This window comes from Pyrus communis, chromosome 8 (assembly GCF_041283825.1).
Source record: "Pyrus communis isolate YQ-2024b chromosome 8, ASM4128382v1, whole genome shotgun sequence".
In the NCBI taxonomy this organism is placed as follows: domain Eukaryota; kingdom Viridiplantae; phylum Streptophyta; class Magnoliopsida; order Rosales; family Rosaceae; genus Pyrus; species Pyrus communis.
In genome coordinates this window covers 5,173,173-5,182,926 of record NC_142572.1, presented here as the reverse complement: position 1 = coordinate 5,182,926, position 9,754 = coordinate 5,173,173, and the positions used below count along the sequence as shown (strand labels likewise).

At 39.2% G+C, this 9,754-nt stretch overlaps 1 protein-coding gene across 1 annotated transcript; it reads left to right on the top strand.

Annotated features, from left to right (window-relative positions):
* Window positions 1-1,183, top strand: LOC137718423 (protein PHOSPHATE-INDUCED 1-like). The gene has a single exon (XM_068457971.2). It carries the CDS (start codon window positions 96-98, stop codon window positions 1,032-1,034), a length of 939 nt encoding a protein of 312 aa, XP_068314072.2. The 5' UTR covers window positions 1-95; the 3' UTR covers window positions 1,035-1,183.
* The last annotated feature ends 8,571 nt before the right edge of the window (window positions 1,184-9,754 follow it).

Below are 9,754 nucleotides of genomic sequence, written 5' to 3'. Positions count from 1 at the left end.
TCATTTCCATCCCACTCCACAAGATCTTCAACTCCATTAAGATCTCAAGCACCAAATTTGATCACCCTTTTTTAGAAGAAAAAAAAAAAAAAACCATGGCAGCTTTTGCAATTTTGAAACTAGTCCTTGTTATTTCTCTGTTTCATTTCAGCTCAGCAGCTAGGAACCTTGCTGAAACTTCCGACCAAAACCAAATGCAATTCCAGTACCACAACGGCCCTCTCCTCACCGGAAAACTCTCTGTCAACTTGATCTGGTACGGCCGCTTCACCCCCTCCCAGCGTTCAATCGTTTCCGATTTCCTCACCTCCCTATCCAAACCCACCTCCGACCAACCGTCCGTCGCCACATGGTGGAAGTCCATAGAGAAATACTACCACCTGTCGAAAAAGCCCACTTCATCTCTCGCCCTGTCTCTGGGAACCCAAGTTCTTGATGAGAATTACTCTCTAGGAAAATCCCTCACTTCCCGCCAGATCCAACAGCTGGCCTCAAAGGGCGCCCAAAACTACGGGATCAATGTCGTTTTGACATCGTCTGATGTCCTTGTCGATGGGTTTTGCATGAACTCGTGCGGGACCCACGGATCATCCAACGGCGGTAGTCAAATCAGAGGATCAAAAACCAACAAGTTTGCATACATTTGGGTCGGAAACTCAGAGACCCAATGCCCAGGGCAATGCGCGTGGCCGTTCCACCAGCCCATCTATGGACCCCAGAGCCCACCCCTCGTGACCCCCAACAACGACGTGGGCCTGGACGGCATGGTGATCAACCTGGCTAGTCTTTTGGCGGGGACCGTGACCAACCCTTTCGGAAACGGCTACTTCCAGGGTCCGAAGGACGCTCCTTTGGAAGCTTCTTCTGCTTGCCCTGGGGTCTACGGTAAAGGGTCCTATCCCGGTTACGCTGGGGACCTACTGGTGGACCCCACCACTGGAGCTAGCTACAATGCTCATGGATCTAACGGGAAGAAGTACTTGCTTCCGGCTTTGTACGACCCTTCGACTTCCGCTTGTTCTACTTTGGTTTAGAGGAAATACGAATTAATTTTAGGGTATATGTACAATACTGGAGGGAATATAAACATTAGGGATCTGTATTTTGGTATTTAAATATTTTTTTTATTCTTTTGTATCACATTGGAAAATAATAAAACTACATGATTTTGTTCTTCTTTTAATCCTTGTCATGGTTTTATTTTGTTATGTTATCTTATGCGGGGTACGTCACAAAAATCAATCCTAACGGTACACATGGCAAAATACATATAGAATTAATCTACACCCTCAAGAGAGGTGGACAGTAATTTCTTCATGAAAATAAGCTGCAGATTACAGTATGATAATATGTATGAAAATATTTGATTAAAACCATAAAAGGATAGTTTCTCTACGCATGCCAAATTTTGATTCCTTTACAAGGGTTACGAGTTATGCGAAGGCAAGTATTGTCCAAAATTACCAAACTTAGACATAATTTCCACTTTTACTACCGAATTTATTAGTTCAAAGAAAAACAATTTTTGAAAGAACAATGCATTACGTTATGAGGTTTTTAAAGGAAGAGATCTCCATTTAAAAGAAAATTGGGGTTTAGTTTGCTCACACCACATCGAATTTCAACGATCCGAAAGGTCTATTTTTTAAGTTGCACCTTTTCGATCATCTTTGTAAAATATTAACCAAATCAGAAATAATTGAGTTCAAAGAAATTAACCAACACTTTGTTCTATAAGAAACAATGAAATTTCATTGTGATAAATAAATAGGCAAATGGTTTTGGATTGAATTGAATTTTTGTAAGGATAATCTATGAATCGAGACTTACAAAATAGATGGTTTGGATCATTGAAGTTTGATGTAGAGTGAGTCCCACAACTACTCTCCATTTTTTTTCAAAAAAATGGAGAACTCTTTCCTTAAAGGGCATGCATTATATTATATCTATACAACCTTGGGTATGGATTGATTTTAGGGTAATGCTAGGGAGACCAAAATTTTAAACCAAATTTGCAAACTAGATGATGTGTCATCGATAGAAAATAAGCATGTTAATCAATGTTTAAGTTATAATCCAATCATTAACAACTACACCATTTGGTTTAAAAAATATGGTCTCCCTAACATTATGGCATTGACTTTAATACATAATTTGTGCAACTAGATTAGTAACATCATTGTTATCATATCATATAATATTAATTACTGGCACATATCATAATGCGTAATAAAACCGCAACATACAATAATTTTCGCACCATTGAGAAACTAGAAATACTATATACATCAACATGTTCCTCTTCTACAATGTGTAAAGAAGCTAAAGATTAGTCATCAAAGTTGTTGCTAGGAGTGAGTTATAGTTTGTTAGAGAATTTTGTATACTGTTAGTTTAGTTAAGAGCATTAGTGTAATTTGTTAGAAAGTCCACATGTATATATATAACAAACTTTGTGTAATTATTGATGTATTCAATTAAACAGAAAATATTCAGAATTCTATATGGTATTAGAGCACACTCAATGATAGTGTGCTGGTAGGTTTATGTCCCTGCAACCATTATTCCTTTGAGCACACTCAACGTTGTCCAAGGAGCCAGCACCATACAAACTTGAAGCATTTGCACTCCAATTCCATAAATCTGATGACCTCCACATGCCGCATATTTGGCGGTGAGCTAGCCGACCATCCACTTACCGACACACTCCCCAAAACCAAAGGGCCCAGAGCTATACATACACACACACACATATATGCCTCGGACAACACATATATGCACAATTCATGCACCCTCTAGTCTCTCATCAACGAAAATAACTTACATTGTATGAGTACACAATTATATTAACGTTTGTGTTGATGAGATAAAAATATTTATAAATTTTTGTCCACATATCTATATTTTATTGGCACGAAAAAATCACGTGAGAATTTATCCATGTTATTTAAGTTCTTCGAATCCACACGTGAATAATTAACTAATACAACTGAACTAGTTTAGTGCCTTCCAATGCTCAGATTGTCACAATTTAGCACCGACCACTCACCTCTCACCACTCAACACTATCGCCGGGTGTGTAGTACTTTCCGTCTTTCCGACCCATGATATAGCTATTCATATAAACACTGTATAAGTACCCCATTTTAGTTCCCAAGGTTCTTCACCTCTACGCTACTATTAGTTCAACAGCTTAATTAGTTATCTTTTATACGAAGTGTTGCTACATAAGAAATATTTGAAATTATAATTTCAAGATTTACTTTCTGATTTATCACTTATTAGTAGACTAGTGAAATTCAGACTTAAACTTGCCACGATTGATAAATATTGCCGCATAAAGTGGTGAACATACTAACATCTGATGAATCTGGTTTATGTAGCACCAACTTGCTCAAGCAAAGACGGAGCCAAAAATCATTTTAAAAGGGCAACTTGTTTATTTGACAAACGATAGAATCTATTCTAAATTCATCTACACTACGGGGTGGGGGGAAGGTAATCTCTGACGTAGTGGGTTGAAGACAAATGACCTATTCACTATAGCAACACCACGTATGATAAAAGGAGGACTTCGGATAATGAGATAAGGTTAAAAGAATCAACAAACTAATAAACATATAAAAACAATATTTTATTATTTGTCCATAAGGTGTTTTCATACGTTGTAAGCACAAATAAGAAACTTCTAAGTAGTATAACTACAACCTGTTCATTGTATGTGTAGACTATATAAAGGAAGTCCATCGAGCCTTTTTTAAGACATAATGTGTTGAGAAAATCTCGCTTTTACTCAATTTTTTTGAAGTTTGATCCGATCTATTGTTGGACTGCAAGTTTTATTCTTGGATTGGTTCATCGCTTCAGTAGCAGGTTTTTGTTAACTATATATGTACTGTTAGTTAAGTTGGTTAAGATTCTGTGATGTAAGATTGTGACAAGTGTCAATATCTTAAGAGTCTTATGTTAGCTTAATACCTAAGCAATATAGTTAGATATATACACAATGTAATGTGTGTTAGAAAGTATCTGAAAATAATAGAAAATACATTTCTTCTCTCTCTCTGTGTACATGTTCTTCTCTCTCTCTGTTGACATGGTATCTTTCGCCTGAAAAGCTTCGGCTTGACGGTTTTCCGATCTTGTTCTTCTGCTTCCGCTCACCATTCTGCATCACCGATCTGGGTTCTCTTCTTTTCGGGATCTTGGTTCTTCTCTGTGTCTCCGGCTGGGTGCATCTTTTTCTTTGCACACCAAGTGTTTGTTCGAATTCCCCTGAGAAATTTTTCATCTGGGTTTCTTTCTTCTTCGTCTGCGATGGTGACTTCGACTCAACTGCAGATTCTTCAATCTCCTATCACCTCTCTTATCTCCACGATTTCTTCTTCTGTGACTGTCAAACTCGATGATTCCAATTATCTCACTTGGAATTTTCAGATTGAATTGTTGCTTGAAGGCCATGGCCTTATGGGTTTTGTGGATGGCTCTCATCCCTGTCCTGCTCAATTTACTGTGCCTGTTTCTGAAGGTTCATTTCCTCCTTCAAGTGATGTTTCCTCTTCGACTGCAAGTGATGCCTTCAAGATCTGGAAAATGCACGATCGGGCATTGATGCAATTACTTACAGCTACTCTATCTCCTTCAGCAGTCTCTTGTGCAATTGGTAGTTCCAGTGCTCGTGACTTATGGCAGCGTCTTAAAGACCAATTTTCCATTGTCACTCGAGCTACGATCTTTCAGATGAAATCTGAATTACAAAACATCAAGAAAGGTACTGATTCGGTTTCGATCTATTTGCAACGTATTAAAGAAGCTCGTGATTATCTGTTTGCTGCTGGGGTTCAGTTTGATGATGATGACATTGTGATTTTGACTTTGAATGGTCTCTCCTCTGAATATAATACTTTGAGATCAATTGTTCGAGGTCGTGAGAATGTTATCTCCATGAAAGATCTCCGGTCTCAGTTACTTGCTGAGGAAGCCATGGTTGAGAACATTCCGATTACACCTTTCTTGTCTGCTATGGTTGCTCGAAATAATGGCACTAGTTCCAAAGCTGAGGATCATTCGAGTAATGTGTCTTATGGTGGTTCTTCTCAGTCTACGTTATATTCGTCTGTTCCTTCTGGGTTTAAGCCATCCTATAGTAAGAACAAATACAAAGGGAAATTTCAGTATCATCCTCATTCTCGTTTTGGGAGTTCCAAGACCACTTATGGCCAGTATAATGTGAATTCTGCTCCTGGTATTCTTGGTGCTTCTCCACCACCGCAACAGGATTTTTCGAGTACTTCCTGTCAAATTTGTGGCAAGTTTGGACATCTCGCTCCTACTTGCAGATTTAGGAATGTTGATAGTACTGTTTCTGAGGGTTGTCAAATTTGTGGGAAGAAGAATCACATTGCAAAATTCTGTCATTTCAGGAACTCTAATTCCTCTCCTTCAGTTCCGACTGCAATGCATGTTTCTCCATCGCAACATCATCAGTCCAGTGATTCTCTTCAACAGACTTAGCTCACTGACTCTGGAGCATCTTCCCATATGACAGCTGATTTAAGTAATCTGACCTTGGCATCTTCATACCCTGCTCAAGAAACGATTCAGACTGCGAGTGGGGCAGGTTTATCCATATCTCATATTGGTTCCTCCACTCTTCCTACTTTCTTAAAACCTTTACAACTTAAGTCTGTTCTTTGTGTTCCTGGCATATCTCAGAACCTTTTATCTGTGCATAAACTGTGCCTGGATAATCATTGTAGGCTAATATATGATGCTTCCTGTTTTTGGATCCAGGACAAAGTCACAGGGAGGATTCTCTTTCAAGGCAAATGCAGTAATGGATTGTATCCCATACCACTTCCAGCACGCGTTCGCCCTGTTTCTTCTCAACCTCAAGCTGCCTATCTTGGCTGTCAAGTACCTTCTAGTCTCTGGCATAGTCGATTAGGTCACCCGTCTAATTCTGTGATCTCGTTAATGTTGAAGAAGTGTAATCTGTCTGTTATACCTGATTCAGTGTCTGTGATGTGTCATACTTGTCTGGAAGGCAAATTCTGTAAATTGCCCTTTGTTAAGTCTGTGTCAAAGTCTTTGCACCCCTTTGAAGTCATTCACAGTGATGTATGGGGTCCTTCTCCTTGTCCTTCCATAGATGGTTTTAGGTACTATGTGACATTCATTGATGAATGCACTAGACATTGTTGGTTGTTTCCCCTTCTTAATAAAAGTGATGTGTTCTCCACTTTTGTTGGTTTTTTCAATTTTGTGTTTAATCATTTCTCCACATCTATTAAATCATTACAGAGTGATGGTGGAGGGGAATATCTTAGTAAGTCCTTTCGAAATTTTCTGTTGGACAAAGGCATCAAACATCAACTGTCCTGCCCTTACACACCCGAGCAAAATGGGTTAGCTGAAAGGAAGCACAGGCATATCATTGAAACAGCTATAACACTTTTGCAAACAGCTTCTTTACCTTCATCTTTCTGGTCTTTTGCAGTCCAAACTGCTGTCTACCTTATAAATCGCATGCCCTCCACCACTCTTTATCACAAATCTCCTTTTGAATTGTTGTTTCATGAGATTCCTGATGTTAATCACCTTCGAATATTTGGTTGTTCAGTCTTTCCTTTACTCAAACCATATATTAGTACAAAGTTACAACCCAAGACCATCAAATGCATTTTTCTCGGATATGCTTCCAACTACAAAGGGTTCATTTGTTATGATCTTGTCCATACCAGGTTTTATATTTCCAGACATGTTATTTTTGATGAGTCCGACTTTCCTTATCCCACCTTGTCTGTTCCCTGTCCTGCATCCATTAAATCCCCATATACATCTGTGCACTTATCTCCATTTATATTTGTTAATGGTGATAGTCATATTGTGTCTCTTCTCACATCTAGCCCACCCTCTAGCTCACCACCTATGCCTGAGAACATGTCATCCCCATCTTCCAGTGGTTCTTTGCATTCCTTACAATCCATTGCTGCATCCCCAGGACAACAAGTCTCTTCTTACTTCCCTGTGGCTCCTGAGGTTCAACCTGAGATGGTCACTGCATCTCATACTGAGATTTCTCATGCTACTGGTGTTGCTATTCAATCTGAATTTCAACCTGACAGATTGCAACCTCTTCTCCCTATTCCCCCTATGAACACTCATTCTATGCAGACACGGGCAAAAAGTGGTATTTCGAAGAAGAAGGCCTTTCTTTCTGTAGTTCATGATGCTCCATCTGCTGATCTATCTCACATAGAACCTGCCACCTACAAGTCTGCTCTCAAGTCCCCTGTATGGTTATCTGCTATGAATGAAGAATTGGCTGCTCTTCAAACACAACATACTTGGTCTTTGGTTCCATTACCTCATAACAAGAATCTGGTAGGGTGCAAGTGGGTCTTCAAGATTAAGAAACATGCGGATGGCTCAATTTCTCGGTACAAAGCAAGGCTTGTTGCTAAAGGTTTCAACCAAGAAGAAGGTATTGACTATGGCGAAACATTTAGCCCTGTTGTCAAGCCTACAACTGTGAGGTTGGTCTTAGCCCTGGCAGCGCACTTTGGATGGTCTTTGCGTCAACTCGATGTGAAGAATGCCTTTCTTCATGGCATTCTTAATGAGGAGGTGTATATGTCTCAACCACCAGGATTCAGTGACCCCTACAATCCTACCCATGTCTGTCGATTGCATAAGTCTTTGTATGGCTTGAAACAGGCCCCGAGAGCATGGAATGAGAGATTCACTGCTTTTCTTCCTTCTTTGGGATTTCTTTCCACCTATTCTGATCCGTCTCTGTTTGTCAAGCATGATGGACATTCTGTGGTTATTCTTCTTCTTTATGTTGACGATATTATCCTCACAGGCAGTGACACTGTTCTTTTTGATGCCGTCATTCATGCTTTGACCAAGGAATTTGATATTAAAGATCTTGGCCCTCTTCACTACTTCCTTGGGATTCAAATTAAACAGACTGCTTGTGGAATGTTTCTGTCTCAGTCTAAATATGTGTCAGATTTGCTGGCTAAAGCTGACATGGTTCATTCTAAACCATGCTCCACTCCTTGCTTACCTTACAACAGGTTATTGAAAGATGATGGACATCCTTTCAATAATCCTTCTCTCTATCGTAGCATTGTGGGTGCACTCCAATACCTCACTTTCACCAGGCCAGATATCTCTTTCTCGGTTCATCAGGTTTGTCAATTCATGCACTGCCCTATGGACTCACATTTTGCTGCTGTGAAGCGAATTCTGAGATATTTAAAAGGTACTGCAGATCTTGGTATTCAGTTTACCACAGGAGACTTGACACTTCGTGCATTTAGTGATGCTGATTGGGCTGGGGACCCTAATGACAGGCGATCTACTACTGGTCTAGTTGTGTTTCTCGGATCAAATCCCATTTCCTGGTCATCTAAGAAACAAAATACTGTTTCTCGTTCCTCCACTGAAGCTGAATATCGAGCACTCTCCAGTACTTCTGCAGAAATTGATTGGATTAAACAGATTCTTCACTTCCTCAAAGTTGATTCTTCGTCTCCAACAACCCTCTATTGTGACAATCTTTCTGCGATATCTCTTGCTTACAATCCTGTAATGCATCAGCGGACCAAACATATTGAGGTCGATGTTCACTTTGTCCGAGAACGGGTAGCCAAACAGCTTCTGCAAGTTCATTTTGTTTCCTCCACTGAACAGTTTGCTGATATTCTTACGAAGGGATTGTCTACTCCTTTATATCAAACACACTGCTACAATCTCCGCCTTGGCAAGCCCCCATCTGAGATTGAGGGAGGATGTTAACTATATATGTACTGTTAGTTAAGTTGGTTAAGATTCTGTGATGTAAGATTGTGACAAGTGTCAATATCTTAAGAGTCTTATGTTAGCTTAATACCTAAGCAATATAGTTAGATATATACACAATGTAATGTGTGTTAGAAAGTATCTGAAAATAATAGAAAATACATTTCTTCTCTCTCTCTGTGTACATGTTCTTCTCTCTCTCTGTTGACTTTTGAGTACATTGAAGCTCTTAATACCATTATATACCTTAGGTAATCATATTTGACAATAAATGAGATTAAAATTGAAGAAATTTGAATAGAAATGAGATTTTCTCATCGCATCAACATCAACACAAAAGAGCATAAACACTAAGCCATAGTTTAGAACCAATTGACCTTATAATAAAGTTGGGTAGTTTTACTGAAACAAACAGATTACCAAGTTGTAAATTAAAGATGGATAATTAGGAAGGAAGCCCTAATTGTGTGATTAAGAATTAGCATGCGAAGGAATCTTAGATCACCACTATACCCACCACCACCATCTATGTTCCACACCAGCCAAACCACAGGAAAACTTAAACCTTATTAAAGGACCTAATCTATTGGCGTTTGTTATTTAACTAATTAACTTGTTGATAATCACAAGTGGGATGTGCATAATATAAAGTATTATTGCATGCTAGGTTATCTAGTGCAGTAGCTTGTAAATTAAATATACGTTACAAGTCTTTGAACTTCATCAAATGGTGAGGATACACATGAAGAGGAAGGTGCAGGGAAGAAGTGTTGTCTCTCTCAAAAGTCAAAGCCAAAACCTTATGATCTGTATATGTCATCGAAAACTGAAACCCTAGGTGCTGCAGTGCTTCCTTTTAATTCATCCCAATCCCAAAGTCAAAACCCAAAACCCACGCGGCTGCATTTAAAAACACGCCCATCACTCACTCACTCACTCAACC